At 42.8% G+C, this 17,538-nt stretch overlaps 1 protein-coding gene across 1 annotated transcript in view; it reads left to right on the plus strand.

Annotated features, from left to right (window-relative positions):
* F5 (coagulation factor V) overlaps nucleotides 1–17,538 on the plus strand; it is a 69,951-nt gene that overhangs the window by 9,746 nt on the left and 42,667 nt on the right. The window contains exons 3-5 of the mRNA XM_045982334.1: nucleotides 1,200–1,322; nucleotides 14,130–14,342; nucleotides 16,514–16,657. Of these exons, the coding sequence (XP_045838290.1) occupies nucleotides 1,200–1,322; nucleotides 14,130–14,342; nucleotides 16,514–16,657 (480 nt within the window). The remainder of the gene's footprint in view (nucleotides 1–1,199; nucleotides 1,323–14,129; nucleotides 14,343–16,513; nucleotides 16,658–17,538) is intronic.

The following is a 17,538-nucleotide window of genomic DNA, read 5'->3' on the forward strand; positions in this document are numbered from 1 at the left end:
GATTCTGCCGAAGCCCGACTCAGATATCACGTCCTCCCGGAACCCGGAGACGGAACTGGCCCGTCATCCTCTGCTCCGACAGCACTTTGCCCACCTCTCAGCGGTAGCTCCTACCGCACGTTTGCCCCCTCGTGAGCTTGCGAGCTCTTTGAGGTCTTTGAGGACAGGGACAGGGTCTTGTTTATCCATGTGGCCGCAAGACTCAGCACACCTGTCGTGTAGGACTTGGGACGTCACTCTTGATATCTGCCCCTCTCACCTGTCGTCCCACAGTGTCCCACATTGAAGTCACTGGTCACGTTGTTTACCCCATTGCTCAGATAAAACACCGCAGGGTCACCCTTGGCCTCCCTCTCTCAGAGGCCACGACAACCCAGCAGCAAATCCAGCTCTGCCTCCAGAATCTGGAACCCAGCCTCTTCTCCCCACCTCCCCGCCGCGTGTGCGGCTTCTCTGTGCGGCCTGCTCCCGTTCCAGTCCCATCTCTGCGCACACTCTCCTCACACAGCAGCTAGGAGGTCCTTTTTATTTTTTCCCCCAGAATGAACTTTTAAAACCATGTCTGTCTGCGGCACAAAGCCCCAGCAATTTTCCATTTTGTTCAGAAGATAATCCAAATTCCTTACCAAAGCCCGCGAAGCCCCCCGTGACCTGCCCTCCCCCATCTCCTCGCACTCGGCCTGCGCTCTTTTCCTTTCTGTTCTTTGGACGCATCAAGCTCACTCCTGCCTCAGGGACTCTGAACTCACCTCAGGACTAGCGTACCCTGTGACTTTCGCCCTCACTTTATTGAGGTCTCTGAGATTCCCCCCTCAGGGAGATCTGACGGAGCCAGTCAACCTCCCTCAAATCACCCAGCACAACTGAAAGTGAAACTTTCTTCTCTTGACCAAACACAGTAATCTGCAAGAAATGACAGGGGTCAGGATGGGGTAGACATGATCAGAACGATTCCTTCTCTCTCTTGACTTGCTTTGAGCCCACGCCAAACATTTCTACCTTCTTGTCCTGTCCTGACTGCATGCAACGTTGAGACAAGGGGCCGGCAATCCCTTCTAGATCGAAGACAAGCAGGCCAGCCTCAGGGCCAGGGGGAGTGACAGCCATCACTCCTGGGGTTCTCTGTGTCTCTCCATGCATAGCAGCTCTGTCTTTGGTATTCCTGAACACAGTTATTTTATAAATCCTTGTTTCTGTAGGACTTCTTGGGCCTACTTTGTATGCTGAAGTTGGAGACATCGTGAAAGTTCACTTTAAGAATAAGGCAGACAAGCCCGTAAGCATCCATCCTCAAGGAATTAAATACAGTAAATTCTCAGAAGGTAAGAGTAATTTAATATTCCTCTGGCAGTGGAAAACGTACAACTCTAACACCAATGTCCGACATTTAAAACCAGATTGTAAACCACATGTTAGAGAAATCTCCTTTCCTTCAGCGGGTGGCTGTGAAAGTTGTGGCCTTTGTAAGCTTCGGGGAGGAAAAGGAACAAAATCTGGAGTCGTCTGGACCTCAGGTGTTTACTAGGTTCTTGCTCTTTAACAGTTGGATGGGAAAATTGCCTAATCTTTCTGAATTCCAACATATTCATGTGTAAATGAGAACAGTAATACATGCCCATTTCAAAGTGGGTTAAAGCAGGGGGCGTCCAGAGACTTCTCTGTGAGAAGCCAGGTCGTAAGCATGTTGGCTTTGGGATCTCTGTTGTAACTGCTCAACTCTACCTTTCAATACAAACACCGTGACATTGTGCAAGTGAATGAGTGTGGCTGTGTCCCAATAAAACTTTATTTACAAAAACAGACAGCTGGCCGGATGTAGCCCGGGAACCGTAGTTTGAAACAGTGGCAATGGGCTAACGTGGCGGGGTGGCCTGGCGCAGTAAAGCGCGCTTCATGAGAGGTATTCGGTGGTGGCGGTGGCGGTAGGCGTCTTATCACAATTTTAGACGAAGTGAAATGGTTAAGAACTTACGCTTTGAAGGCAGACGTACGTTCAAATTCCAAATGCGTCACCTCTGGTTCTATGAGCGTAACGTCTCTGAGCTTCAGTCTTCTCGTGTATAAAATGTGAACACTTACACCCACCGCATAAGCTTGCTTTGAGGATTAAAATGAGACTGTTCAGGTAGTGTCTGAAATAGGATTCCTGGAACATGGGAAGCCCTCGGTAAATTGCGATGATGACGACAACAGAGGTCACAGAGATGAAGGTGGCAGAAGTGACCACATTAGCCACGGGACAGTAAGTACTGTTGACGCCCTCACTCTGATTATTTCCATCACGATGATGTTCAGACCACAACAAGCACAGCGGAGTTCTCTTAGGAGCTGATATCGGAAAATTGTAGTCATATTGCACTAGGTATGAGTACCATAACACTTTTAAATAACTTCAGTCCTTTCATGACTCACAAATTTTCTTTCTCCCATGTGTTCCAGCCATCATACCTTTGAAGGGGGCAATTGAGTAGGAAGGTGGTTTACAGTGCAGGTTCTGGAAGTAGACTGCTCGGTGCAAATCCTGGCTTACACTTATTAGCTGGGTGACTTTTGAGAAGTTGCCTAACCTCTCTGTGCCTCATCTCTCTCTCGGCTGTAATATGAGACTAAGAATCATACTACCTCATATAGGTTTGTTGTCGTGAAACCTCTGGGTAAGGCTTGGCATTAGACGTGATGGTGAAGTTGATTTTTCAGTTAAAATGTATTCAAATTATGTTACATCTCGATTAAAATTTTTAAGCGTGTTCAGATAATTTCCTACTTATCTGGTAATTTGTGGATTACACAGTGCGTTTTACATTTATTATTTCTTGTGTAAATTAGTAGTCGAGCTCATTCCAACTAACACATATAGGACTGATAATAGGTGAACAAACTACCCTTCCCAGGAGTACTTGCATCAGCCCTTAATCTTTGGCTTGAGGAAGAACAATGAATGTTACCTGAAATGTCAGACATCTTTAAGGGCCAATTTGGCAAGACTCTGAATGAGGTAGGATGTGCAGGAGTCTCTCCTATATTCCTAAAATCATACAGTGGCATAACAAACAGCCGCTTAACCTACTTACGAGGCTTCCGGGCAACTACATCGAGAATTCAGCAATATCATGCCGGAGGGAGGAACCCCCAAATGTCCCATCCAGGTTCCATTTCAAATGTGGGAGGAGGTAAGGTTCATGGACTTTGTATTGTAGCTGGGCTGTTTGCAGAGGGAACGGACCTTGCAACATTATCCTCCTTTCTCTACTGTTTATTTATTCCTGAGTTCCCCCCAGCCAGTGGTCTATGAGCAACTGTTTAAGATGCTCCCACCGCTTCCACTGGTCACCTCATTATTGCCCCTAGTTGCCTAAATCTGAGAAAGGTAAATACAGATTGGTTGGGAAAGTGAAATTTTATTTTGGAAACAGGAGGCAAACTTGATCTATTTAAGATTGAGTGCCTTGCGTGGAAAAAGACAAGCCTTCTGTTCATTTTATTGTGCCCTCTGCTTTAAAATCAAGCATCCTCTTCTTGCCTGACACTCACCCTGGCCCACAGCGTCCTCCACGGCTTGACTATCTGGGGCAGCGTGGGGAATCCATTAAGCACATACTGGACCAGCTATGTGAGAACCCAGACTCCTTTTTTGCAGACAGGTATCTGAGAATTGGATGGTGGGAGATTGAGACAATATAGTAGGCCTAGGGCAGGATTCAGTCCTTGCCCCTAGGGCTGCTTGATCTGAACAGTCAATGATTCAACCTTGACCGCAATCCTACTTCTCTGGGGATTAATCCTTGAGCTTCAGCAAGCGTTTGGAGACCTATTTTCATCAGTTAGAAGGAAAAGACAGCCATGGAAAGAATGCTGGCTTCAGAGCCAGAATGACCTGGCTTTAAATTTGGGCACTTGGGGGCAACTTTCTTTACCATTAACCTTTAGTTTTACACCTATGACACGGGCATGGCAATTCCTCCCATTGAAGGGTATGGCAGGGGCCAGTCATATGTCAAGTTCTGGGCCCATGGTTGATGCGTGACAATGTTACCTGCTGTTGGTGTCGTTATTTCGTGGCTCGTCATCGTGACCACATTAAAATTTGTTTTCAGTAGCTTAGATTAAACTCCAATCTCTTTCTAAGCCATTATTTCTAATCTACTGTGAGATTGTACAAACACCCACGGATATTAGAATTATGTACAGTCTAAGTAGACAGACTTGAAAATTATTGTCTGTGGTATTGTCTATCGGTAAAGACCCTGAGCTTTCATTCGTGGGTGTTGTTTTCTAATATCTATTTTAGTTGGCCAGAAGTCGTGTTGCCTTTTGAATTCTTGGCTATGCTTTAGTTAGTTGATGGTGGGAAATCTGAGTTCTGGCCAGGAAAGACAGTACTCAGAGTGAAAGTCTCATGAAAGCCTTTCATCCATAAATCGGCGGCACCTGATACAAAAGCAAGGTTGTAGCTCGGTGTCGCCAAACCACTCCCACTCGCACCGCTCCCCATGCACGACTGGGAGACACCTCACTAGTACTTAGGGCAAGGACGAGTAACCCATTTGACGGGTTGGACAAATCACGATTTGCAACAGTGCTCACAAGAACTTTTCCTTTAAGCATGTATTTGACAGGAATATATTTTGAAACCAGGAAATAAAATATCTGCAGTTATACCTGATCACTTAAAAACTTTCTATTACTAAGACTTTCAATTTGAGGCTATAATTTCAGAAACTAGCTTGAATGCACTGAGCTGTTTCTAATATGCACTGTTGAGCAAATGTTGTTCTTCAGTAAGATTTCTGTAGCTGTTTTGGTCAATTAACTTTTAAAGTTTGCTTCACAGTGAATCTTAATAGTATTTGTTTATTTGCTTTATGTAGTCACTGAAATGTGTGAGTTGCATTATGAGTATTTTATCACAAAATCAGTTTTATAATATTCAGCTGTCTGCTAGTGAGCCAACTCAGAATAGAAAAGATAGATAGACAGACAGATAGATGAAATGCGTTTTCCATCAGATGTTTTTTTGCATTTGGTGTTGCCAAATTCTCCATATGAAAACTTAGTCTTTTGGATTTTTCCAAAACATTCCAGTGCTTATGTGGGCAATGATGTTTCACTTTTCATCTGAATATTTTGGCACTTCTTTGAGTATATGATAAATACCCAAAACAAACTGTAGTGGCTGATATAATAATTCTCATAAAGGTCAGAAATGTGAACTCCCCTTCCAGAGAGACTGCACTCCCCATGCAGTGGAATCTCTTTCCTTAGAAAACATTGGCATTCTACTTTGCCGTTAACTAAATTACAGCTTCTGAAAGGCTCCTGGTCTTTGAGTGCACACTGAAGCACGCCCTACGTTAATTCAGTGGAAAGGAAAACGGTTGTTTAAAAAAAAATGAGTCATAAGGGAGGATCTCAAGAATGCGCACCCTAGTGGGTAACCCAAGTGGGTCTTTATGTAACTTCCCTTTCCCAAAGCTTATATGTAGCATTTTACATTTTTAAAAAGTACTGAGAACCTTTTGGCTAATAATTGGTTCATCATGGTCCGTAAACAAATTGCAACACTGACTGTGGGCAGAGCAGGCAGTGAACAAACTTGAGTCAATATAAAACGGAGGGTTACCCTTGGTGTGAAGAATTCATTCTCGCACAAAGCTGAACAGGGACTTCTTGTGCTCTAGCACAGAAGTCTTTCCTGTCCGTTTCTCCCCTCTTCAGTTAAGAGCTTCAACTTTTGTTTCGATTACAAAGTCAAAATCAGATTCACCAGAAATGCGTTTCATAAACGCTTCCTTTAAGTAGCTGCTTGTGTTTCATGCCTCATATCACGCAGGTTGTGAAATTCAAAGCTACCACATGCCTCTTTTATTCTGGACTAATGTAGGATAAAATACTTTGAAGTTAAAAGAATAAAAACACTGATTAAATTGTCCCAAGATTACCTCATAAGTAATCCTCACTCAGCATAACTAGAGAATCTTTCCGCATGTACAAATTTGTTCACTATTTGTTTCAGGATGCTCATAACCCACCTTTTAGGTTGTATGGTAAACATAAAACCATTCATTCAATTATTTTATTTTTTAATATTTTATGTATTTATTTGACAGAGAGAGAGATCATAAGTAGGCAGAGAGGCAGGCAGAGAGAGAAGGGGAAGCAGGCTCCCCGCTGAGCAGAGAGCCCGATGCAGGGCTCGATCCCAGGACCCCGAAATCATGACCTGAACCGAAGGCAGAGGCTCAATCCACTGGGGCACCTCGGCGCCCTCATTCAATTATTTTAAATTTATCTTGTATGTAACTTCATATTCTTATTCATGTCAAATGAATATGAAATTCTCAATAATTTACTTTGGTCAACTAGACAGACACTTAAAAACCATTGTTTGTTCAAATAAAACTGAATATGAAACCCTGACAATTTAAAAATAAATTTGATAGCATTCAGAAATCAGTCACACTGCTACATCTAGTGTGTGTTAAAGCCTTTTAGGGTGATTCTTAGATATCAATATTGTTTGCTTCATATTATGATGCACAATGTGTTCTAACTGTGGCTTCTACACTCAAGTGGCCCTAAAAGAAATCGAGAGGGGAAACCCGTCACAACTGAGACACCAGCATGTACCCTACTGTTAGCTGAGCTGTGAGCCCCTCAGGTCTTACGAACTTCTTTGTATTTGTGTCCAGGAACCTCCTTCAGAGCCTGGAACATGGTCATGGTGATGATAATGACTTCTGGACCGAGGGACTGAGGAGTGGATTAGAAAGTAGAGCCTACACATTGTTTCCCCTTTGATCTGAAATTTATTAATTTTGCTGGTGATTATGAGCAATCTTATTACCAGTTTTTACCACTTTTAGAGTAGATAAGTCACCACCTCTAATCTTTCTCACATGTGTTGACAGAACTCAAGGACACTTAGATACAACTTATCAGAAGTACAACACAAAGGAGAGAGGCTGTATCAGTTGCAAATTGGCTGAGAAAGAAAATAGTCAATGTACTAAAATGTATTGCAACAGGCTGCCATAGCATCGGTCAGGAGCCAGACATTTTACATACGTTTTTAGTCCTCATTACCCATCAAAAATGATCATATTATTGCTAGAGGAAACATTATACTGTTACAAACAAGAAAAGTGAGGCTAAAAGGGAGGTTAAAGAAACTCCCAAATTTGCAGAGGCAGCAAGTGATTCAACCAAGAAATTTCAATTCTGGACTCTCCCACAATCCAGTGAGAGAAAGTATCATTAATTACATGATCTCACAAATATTTCATTAAAAATGTGTATGTGTGATATTTAACCTAATTGTATTCATAAATACATGTACTATTCACCAGGGAATGGGTGAAGTGCATTTAGGCTGATGTCTGAAGGATGAGCATGCATTTTTCCGGAGAAAGAGAGGAAGGACTTCAGAAGTTACCTCTCGGCCTACGAAGAATATCACTTTTTGTCCTTTTGAGAGCTTCTGAAGGCAACAGAAAGAATGCCACTTCCTACTACAGGAATTTCCTGTGAGGCTTTAACAGCTGGAACAGTAGACACATCATGTCCAGAAACGCCACTTTCTAACATCATGAGGCCAAGAATCCGGAACATGGAATAAGGGCCATTGTGCTTGGTTGGAGATAGCTCTAGTCAACAACGTGCCATGCCAGGTCCAGTCAGTAGACAAGAGGGCAACTCTCCTTATCAGACCTGTTTGTCCTTTGCTTCTAGAATTATTTTGTAACTTCCCAGAGATAATTCTTCCTGTTTATTAGCAGAGACTCTTCCTTAAAAACCCTTTTTTTCTTTTTCATTTAGACTGAAATATTATTACTCTCGGAAATTGTTCAAACTTTTAAAATTTCTCAACTCCTGGGGGCGCCTGGGTGGCCCAGTCATTATGCGGCTGCCTTCGGCTCAAGTCATGATCCCAGGGTCCTGGGATGGAGCCCCACATCGGGCTCCCTGTCAGCAGGAAGCCTGCTTCTCCCTCTCCCACGCCCTGCTTGTGTTCCCTCTCTTGCTGTCTCTCTTTCTGTCAAATAAATAAATAAAATATTTTAAAAAAATTTTTTTCAACTCCTTAATATTCAGACCCTTTTTTATTTCTTTAAAGATTTTATTAATTTATTTGACAGAATGAGAGCACAAGCAGGCAGAGTGGCAGGCAGAGGGAGAGGAGGAAGCAGACAGCCCACTGAGAAAGGAGCCTGATGAGGGGCTCCATCCCTGGACCCTGGGATCATGACCTGAGTCGAAGGCAGACACTTAAGCCACTGAACCACCCAGGTGCCCCCAGATCCTTTTTTAATATTCAGATCCTTTTTATCATCTGAGTGAAATTTCAGCCCATAGTCGATTTGGTTATCAATGTCAAGCTATCTTTGAGAGCAAAAAGAAAGATACAGTGTAATCCCATGTTAAGCTTTTCACTAGCACAAGTTTCACAACACAGTCAGGAGAAAACCATATTTTTCATGAAAAAATATGTCCTTTAGGAACTGGGGACCACAGAGTCATTGTCTTATCTAAAGGAGGTAGCCAGGATTCAGGGCAGCAAATTCTATGCAGAAATTTGGTCACAAGAACAACATGTTAGTGGTGGTGTTGTCGTTGTTTAAGAAAAGACAGCAACTCAGATTCTTATACGGTATCTCCATAAGGTTAATGTTGGCATGAAATTTGTTGTAATACCATGCATTCCTACTCACCTGTGAGCTCAGACGTGATAACCTTGATTCTAGCCCACAGGATCTTCAATCTTGGAAATTCAGCATACACTCGGTGAGCACCTTCTCCATGCCAGGCACTGTGAAAGGTACCAGAGATATTAACCAGATATAAACCAGCACCTGCCTTTGAGTTGCTTGCATTCTGGTGACAGAAATGTGCATGATGTAAATTGTTATTATTTAGTAGGAGAAAATGAACCAAGTCATCCAGCACCACACATACTTAATTGTAAACATCACGGGTGCTGTAAAAGAAAAAATAAGCAGCACAAATAGAGATCAGGAAAGAAGTAAGCTTGTATTGAAGGTGACATCTAAAGGATGAGCCCATATTTACCCAAAAGAAAGACAAAGAGGGAGAACACTCCAAGCCGAGGCAGTGGTATCTGTAAAGACCTGAGGTAGGACGGAACTTGGCTTGTTTGGGGAACTAAAAGGTGGCCCAAGAGAGTGTTACATAGTATCAAGGGGAAAGGTCACACACAATGAGAATGGAGAGAGAAGTCGGGGAGATGCATATGGACTTGTGGTCCGTGTTAAGAATTTTGTGAAAGAAGACGCTGTGGTTAGGATTTTAAACAGGAGTCTGGCAAAGTAAGATCCAAAGTCTAAAGGCGTCATTCTGTATACAAGTCGGGAAATTGATCGGGAGGGTAGTCTTGTACCAGAATCCCAGTGACCGATTAATAGGCTAATTCTGGAGTCTAGTTTTTTCCTAGGGTGATGGCATTAGAGACACAGAGACGAGTGCAAGCTTGGGATATATATTTTGGAGGTAGTAGGTAGCTGTTGGAGTACAAAATGTGCACAGCTTCGGGGCATGGGAGAGATGGCACTGGGTAGGTAGACTGGGAAAACCCATAAATGACGCAGCTGCCACGGTAACAAACTTGGGCTTTATCTTATGGGTAAAGCAGTGCTCTTGAAAGTTTTGCCGAATGCATTAATACAGCTGGATTTGTGTTGAGCAAACAGTAACCAGACTCGGTCTCCTGCCAAGACTTTACGGTCCAGCCGTAACGAGTCTTCTTTTCCACATGCCGTCAGTGTAATCACCGTCAACACGTCGCCAGCTTCGAAGAGCAGTAAAGCCCATCTTTGTTTCCGTCTGTAAGGCTGATATTACGACTGTCATGTCATCCCAAGCCTGGTCGTATTCATTCCCATTCGCATAAAGAAGATGCTCTGTGTTCTGTGGAGATGTGTCAGTGAATCCGGATAGACCTACTCAACTCTTCTGTCTCATGGCTTCCATGCTCAGGACCCCGTGCGGGACATGACGCATGTTGATGCTGTGTCCGATTGCCTCGTTGATGATGGAAGCTTGTGCCTTATTTCACACTCCCATCTGGAGAGCCCAAACATGCTGTTGCTGTTAAGCTCACGTGAGTGTGAGTAGACTAGACTCGTCCTGATTACGTGCAGTTAGCTACAACAGTAGCTAATATTCTACAATATGAAATAGTGTATAGGAATTCAGCAGCTCAGCTTTGGCTTCTGGAAATGAGGGATCGGATCTACCCTTTTGCTTAACAACGAGACAGACAGACAGACAAAACATGAAATAGCAGTTTTCAGACACTGAACAACAGGTGATGCAAGGGAATGCTCGATGGGAGCAGAGTAACAAATGAGGTGGGTCTGGTGTACCCAGGCTCACTGCGTGGAGAGAGTTTCCAGGACAGCACGATGAGGGTGAACCCGAGCAGAGTTCAATAGTCCTTTGAGTTAAAGAAACCGAGTTTAGACTTTTGGTAGGCCGAAGTGGCTGGATTTGTAGGACGGAATCCTCAAGAGGATGGTACAGGCACAGAGAAGAGTTCTTAAGAATCTACACTGGGGGCTGTCAGGTCTTCACTTCAGTGTTGGTCTGCACATGCATGTGAGGAAAGTAGTAGAAGTACAGAAAATACCACCAGAAAGACACAGGCAGAACAGTCCCTGGACCACACACAGAGAAATTGTTTATGTTCCCGTCATTAAATGAGGTTAGACCTCACAAGTGGGCACTGCGTAGAGGTAAATCAACAGAAGGCACAAAAATTGGATAAAATTAGTCCAGACTGCAGACTACTCAGAAGGTGACGGAACTTTAAAAACAAGATTTGAAAGTATCAAATCAATTCCACGTCTCTTCACTGCGTGCCACTGTAACATACTAGTTACAAGAATGCAACAAAACCCAGCAAGGAATATGTAAAACTCACAAGGCTAATAAAAATGAACAAACATTAGAAGGAGCAGGAAATGTACTACCCGTAGCCAAGAAAAATCTTAATCAATAGAAACAGACCCAGATCAAGAAAAATCTTAATCAGGGGCGCCTGGGTGGCTCAGCGGGTTGAAGCCTCTGCCTTCGGCTCAGGTCATGATCCCAGGGTCCTGGGATCGAGCCCCATGTCGGGCTCTCTGCTTGGCTGGGAGCCTGCTTCCTCCTCTCTCTCTCTCTGCCTGCCTCTCTGCCTACTTGTAATCTCTATCTGTCAAATAAATAAATCTTTAAAAAAAAAAATCTTAATCAATAGAAAGAAATGATAGAACTGGCAGGCAAAGACAGACGGCTATTATGAATATTCTCCTTATGTTCAGAGCACGATGAGGAGAGAGACGGAAGACATGAAAACACACAAATGGAAACTCTACAGATGAATACAATGGCTGCAACGGGGAGTACACCAGATGAGATTAACAGCGGATATTATACATAACAATGGAAACTGCCCAGATGAATCATGAAGATGAGAGAGACTGAGCAAAACGAACAAGACATTGGTAGTCTCTGGGACAATATCCAGCAATCTCACATATGCGTAATTGGAATCCTGAATGGGGAGGAACAGAAGAAATATTTGAAGACATCAAAGCTGAAATTTTTCCAAATGTGATGATGGCTACAAGCCTACAAAGGTTTGGCAAAACCAAGAAGAAACATGAAGAAAACCCTTACCGAAGCACATCATGATTAAGTTACTGAAGACCTGTGATGAAGAGAAAATGTTAAAGGTGTCAGACCAAAAAAAAAAAGACCCAGAAACGAAAATAAGAATGACAGCAGACATCAGTGGAAACAGTGCAGGCCAGGAGATAATTAGGGATATCTTTAAAGTACTGGTGTGCAGTGGGGGAGGGCATTTTGTTCCCTTAGTATTCTGTACCACAAATACCATTTAAAATGAAGAAAAAGGAAAGACTGTCTCAAGCATAGAAATAAGAAATAATTTCCCACTTGCAGTCCAGAAAAATACATGAAAGGAAGTCTTTTAGTAAAAAAAAAAAAAAATTGATATTAAAAGGCTCTTTGGATCCACAAGAAGGAATAAAAGGCTTCAGAAATGGGTAAATATAGAGAAAGTTTTTCCTCATTTTTAATCTGTTGAAAAGACAATCATCTAAACTTCAAAGCAAAAATAACAACAATTTATTAGGGATATAGTATATATACAGAAGTAAACTGTATGCATGATGAACAGTAGCACAAAGACCAGGAGAGAGGAAACGGAAATGTACTATTGCAAGTGTCTTACAAGTGAAATGGCATCATATTATTTGAAGGTAGACTCTGATAAGTTAAAGTCATATATTGTAAACCAAAGGCACCACTAATAAAACAAAGAAAAGCTAATAAAATAATAGTGGAGATAAAAAGAGATACTCAATTAATCTAAAAGAAAGCAAGAAAGAAAAGAAAAAGGAATAAAGACCAGATGGATAGATAGAAAACAAGAGGAAGATGGTAGATTTAAACTCAACCATATCAGTGATTATATTATAAGCAAAGGGAAAGAACACTGCAACTAGGAGATTGTAAGACCAGATAAAAAGAATTACCTTACTCTATGCTGAATTTGAGAAATCCACTTTAAAGACAAGGACGGGAAAAGGCAGAAGATGGAAAGATACACCACACTCACATGAGTAACACAAGAGGGTATGTAATAGATTGCTCCGCTTCCATGACCTCAGAGGACAGAGGAAGGTGGTGACAGACAGCAGATCGGGAGCTGCTGGCCCAGAGAGCAGGGGAACGTTCTAACTGTAAACAGCACAAGGCAACTTCCCAGAGCGATAAAACTGTTCTGTACCTTCACTGTGACGGTAACGATGCCACTGTGCGCATCTGTCAAAACACAGCTTTGTTGTACTTAAGACTGGTGGATTTTATTGTACGTGACTTCAGTAAAGTTGATGAAAGGAAGACAGGGGGGAGGCAGGAAAAGAGAGGAAGGGGGAAGAATAGAGAAGAAAAGGAGCAGGAAAAGAGAATAGGAGTGAGAAATTAATCATTTGTTTTTAAAAAGCACAGTCACTTCAGTAAGAAAGGTTTCCACAAACACTTCACCCCATCGTGTAAAACATCTGAGCCCTTTTTTCCAATCCTTTTTTTCTGCGCCTGTCTCCACTCTGATGGTCTCCCCTTCGACGTCAAATTTATCAAGCTGTTGTACCAAACAGAAGGTAAATGCATCCCCAAGAGAAATTCCTGCACTGGCTGATGATCGTGAAACTCGCCTGATTACGAGGCATGGTTCGCACATTTGCGGTCCATAACACTGACCTCCCTTCCTGACCTCACTTGCTCCATCTCTAGCCTCATCTTCTTCTCGTTGTTGAAATTCTACCCAAGTCCCTTCTCTCCATCTTCCGCATCGCAGTTCCCTCTCTTCAGTCAGGAAGACCAACTTTTACATCCTCCTTCTCTCCCACCAGTCAGGACAGCCAGAGTACGTGCGAGACTGTTAACGGTGGGTCTTGAGACACTCAGGGGACAGGAGTAGGACATCTAAACGTCAGAGGTAGACACATGTCACAATCACAGCAGCAGGCAGACAGCGTAAGGGAGCTGGACTCCAAGGCTCTGGGGATCGATGGGGTGATCACAAGGTGGAGGGGTGGTAAAGTGAAAAAATAGGGCTGGGGTTGTCAGAGGTGGGAAAGAAGATACGAAATACAGAAGAGAAACGAAACAACGTAGAAAAAGCTCTGAGTGTGCTCACATCCAATGCTAACAGGCAATTAAATGGAGGAGATCTTGTCAAGCGCTATAGAGAAAATAGAGGTAAAACCCATTCTCATATCTTGAGGTGATTTTCTGATCAACGGTGATTCAACTCTCTGATGATACCTAAACACTAGTCATTTAGATGCCCTAGAAAATTAACTTTCTAAATCTTACCGAGTATACTGGTAGCTTTCTTATTCACTTCAAATCACCATAGACCAAAGCCCTTATAATTGCATAGACATAGAAGTGGGTACATGTGAATTTTTCCAAATAACAAAGGTTCACTATTGAAAGGCATATATACCTCTATAGAGACGTTATGTTCCCCCAGATTTGAGGATGATGGAAAAGTTGTCCTCAGAGACTGTCCAGATGTTTTCACGGCTCTTCTTCTCCAGGTGCTTCTTACTCTGACCACACTTTCCCTGTGGAGAAGATGGATGACGCCATCGCTCCAGGCCAGGAATATACATACGAGTGGAAGATCGGTGAGGACAGCGGACCCACACACGATGACCCTCCCTGCCTTACACACATCTATTACTCCTATGAAAATTTGATACTGGACTTCAACTCTGGGCTGATTGGACCTCTGCTCATTTGTAAGAAAGGTAAAGAAAAAAAGAGCAACAACTGAGATTGAAAGGGTAAGATATACTATAATGAAATGAGGATTGGGAGAATCTTGGAACCTTTCTGTAAATCAAAGGGAGAAGCACAGAAACCAGATCTTTGCTTGACATGGGTATTCCTGTTTCTTCTAATCCTTCTAATCCTTCCTTTTTCTCAGTCCTGGGAGACTCTCCCAAGTAAATCCTGTCTGAGAGTATGTTCTGATACCAGGTCCATAAGATCTCTAACATTTACCTCAAGGCCAAGTCTTTTTGAAAGTATACATCCTGTATATTGCTGAGAGTACTTGGAAAGAACTTTACATACAACCCAGCACTACTGGGTATTTACCCTAAAGATACAAATGTAGTGATCTGAAGGGGCACGTGCATCCGAATGTTTATAGCAGCAATGTCCACAAGAGCCAAACTACGGAAAGAACCTAGATGTCCATCAACAGATGAATGGATAAAGAAGATGTGGTATGTATACACAATGGAATACTATGCAGCCATCAAAAAAACCCGAAATCTTACCATTTGCAGTGACATGAATGGAGCTAGAGGGTATTATGCTGAGCAAAATAAGTCAAACAGAGAAAGAGAATTATATGATCTCACTGATATGAGGAATTTGAGAAACAAGACAGATGATCATAGGGGAAGAGAGGGGAAAATGAGATAAGACAAAACCAGAGAGGGAGAAGATTCAATGTTATAGCAATGCCACTTGTCCCTAAATGAATCTATAAATCTAATGGAAGCTCAATAAACATACTAACAGGAAAACCAGAGAGGGAGACAAACCACAAGAGACTCTTAATCTCAGGGAACAAACTGAGGGTTGCTGGAGGGTGGGGGGTTATGAATGGGGTGTCTGGGTGATGGACACTGGGGAGGGTCTGTGCTATGGTGAGTGCTGTGATGTGTGTAAGCCTGATGATGCACAGACTTGTACCTGTACCCCTGAAGCAAATAGTACACTATATGTTAATTAAAAACATAAACCACCACAATAAACTACTCTGTGGGAAACGATGTGATAGACCCGCCCCCTGTCCATACATGCACACACACACATATACACACATACACACACACACACACATACACACACATACACACACACATACACACATACACACATACACACATACGCACATCCTTAATTCATTTACTCACTGCACAAATACACATTTGCATGGCCTGGTATATAAAAATACTGTGGTGACGCTGAAAAAAAATTCAAATTTATAAAAAGCTCTTACTTCATTTTACTTTCATTTACTGTCAGCTGCCTTTCTCAGCTGAGAGAATGGATTAATCTTGACCTCCGCAAATTCTCCAACGCCTCATCACACGTGCAAGCAAGGTGGCTGTATGAGACTCGGAGGGTGCCTTGCCCGCTGAGTTGAAGTCCCTGTTTATTGGCCTCTTGACACTCGAGAAACTGAGCACTTCCGCTAAAGCCTTGACCGTCACCACATGTGTTTTCTTCGTACCTGGACAAGTTTACCTCTAAATCCCATTCCTCAAGGCTAGAGATGTCAGAGAAAATCCTACTGTGGCACTAGGATTTTAACAAGCCCCCAATCACTATTACTTGATAAAGATGCTACTTTTTAAAGATTTATTTGCTGGGGCACCTGGGTGGCTCCGTCAGTTAAACATCTGCCTCCAGCTCAGGGTGTAATCCCAGGTCTTGAGTTTGAGCCTCTCATCGGGCTCCCTGCTCAGTGGGAAGCCTGCTTCTCCCTCTCCCACTCCTCCCCCTGCCTGTGCTCGCTCTCTGTCAAATAAATAAATAAAGACTGATAAATAAATAAATGTCTATTTATTTATTTATTTCAGAGAGAGAGAGTGTGTGTGCATGTGAGTTGGGGGAGGGGCAGACAGAGTGGGGAGAATCTCAAGCAGACTCTGTGTTGAGTGTGGAGCCCAATGCAGGGCTCGATCTCCAGACCCTGAGATCATGACCTGAGCCGAAATCAGGAGTCAGCTGCTTAATCAACTGAGTTACCCAGGGGCCCCAAGATACTATTTTTAAAATAAGAACTTCTTGAAGTTATCATCATGATTGATTGTTTGCCTTAAGTTTTTTGCTGTCTTGAGTACCTAGTGAGAGTCTTCTGTCTGGGATGCTATTAAAAAGCACGTCCTTTCTTACATAGGCACCCTCACTGACGACGGGGTTCAGAAGATGTTTGACAAACAACATGTGCTGATGTTTGCTGTGTTTGATGAAAGCAAGAGCTGGAGCCAGTCGTCGTCGTTAATGTACACGGTCAATGGCTATGTCAACGGAACAATGCCAGGTAGCACACGCCCGGATGCCGTCCCGCCACGGCCGCAGCATCTGTGCCTTTGGTCCACTGCGCTCCTTGAAGTCCTACAGAAGCTGACCAAGCTCATACACGCTATTTTTCTTTCTTTCTTTTTAAGATTTTTATTTGTTTATTTGACAGAGATCACAAGTAGGCAGAGAGGCAGGCAGAGAGAGGGGGGAAGCAGGTTCCCCGCTGAACAGAGAGCCCGATGTGAGGCTTGATCCCAGGACCCTGAGATCATGACCTGAGCGGAAGGCAGAGGCTTAACCCACTGAGCCCCCCAGGCGCCCCCATACACACTATTTTTCAACTCCTTGTTGGAAAGATAACGTAATCCACTTAAGTGGTTCTCAAGATCCCATCATTTGTTCTTTGTTTTGTTTTGGGTTTGGGTTTTTTTTTAAGATTTTTTTATTTATTTGACAGACAGAGATCATAAGTAGGCAGAGAGGCAGGCAGGGGGTGGGGGGGGAAGCAGGCTCCTCGCCAAGCAGAGAGCCTGATGTGGGGCTCGATCCCAGGACCCTGGGATCATGACCTGAGCTGAAGGCAGAGGCTCTAACCCACTGAGCCACCCAGGTGCTGATAAACAAAATAAACAACAGGTGCAAATAAACAAAATAAACAAAAAATAAACAAAAAATAAAAAAAATAAACAGGTGCAAATAAACAAAAAAAAACCCTTGGGTTTTTTTTAATGTTGATACTATTTTATTTGACCCAATATATCCAAAATGTTATCATTTTAACTTAGGATCAATATACACAGTTATTAGTGAGATAGTTTACATTCTTTCTCTTTATACTAAATCTCTGAAATTCAGCAAACTTCACGCTGATAGCACACCTCATTCCATGTTCTGTAAGCA

Source organism: Meles meles, chromosome 17, assembly GCF_922984935.1.
Source record: "Meles meles chromosome 17, mMelMel3.1 paternal haplotype, whole genome shotgun sequence".
NCBI lineage: Eukaryota > Metazoa > Chordata > Mammalia > Carnivora > Mustelidae > Meles > Meles meles.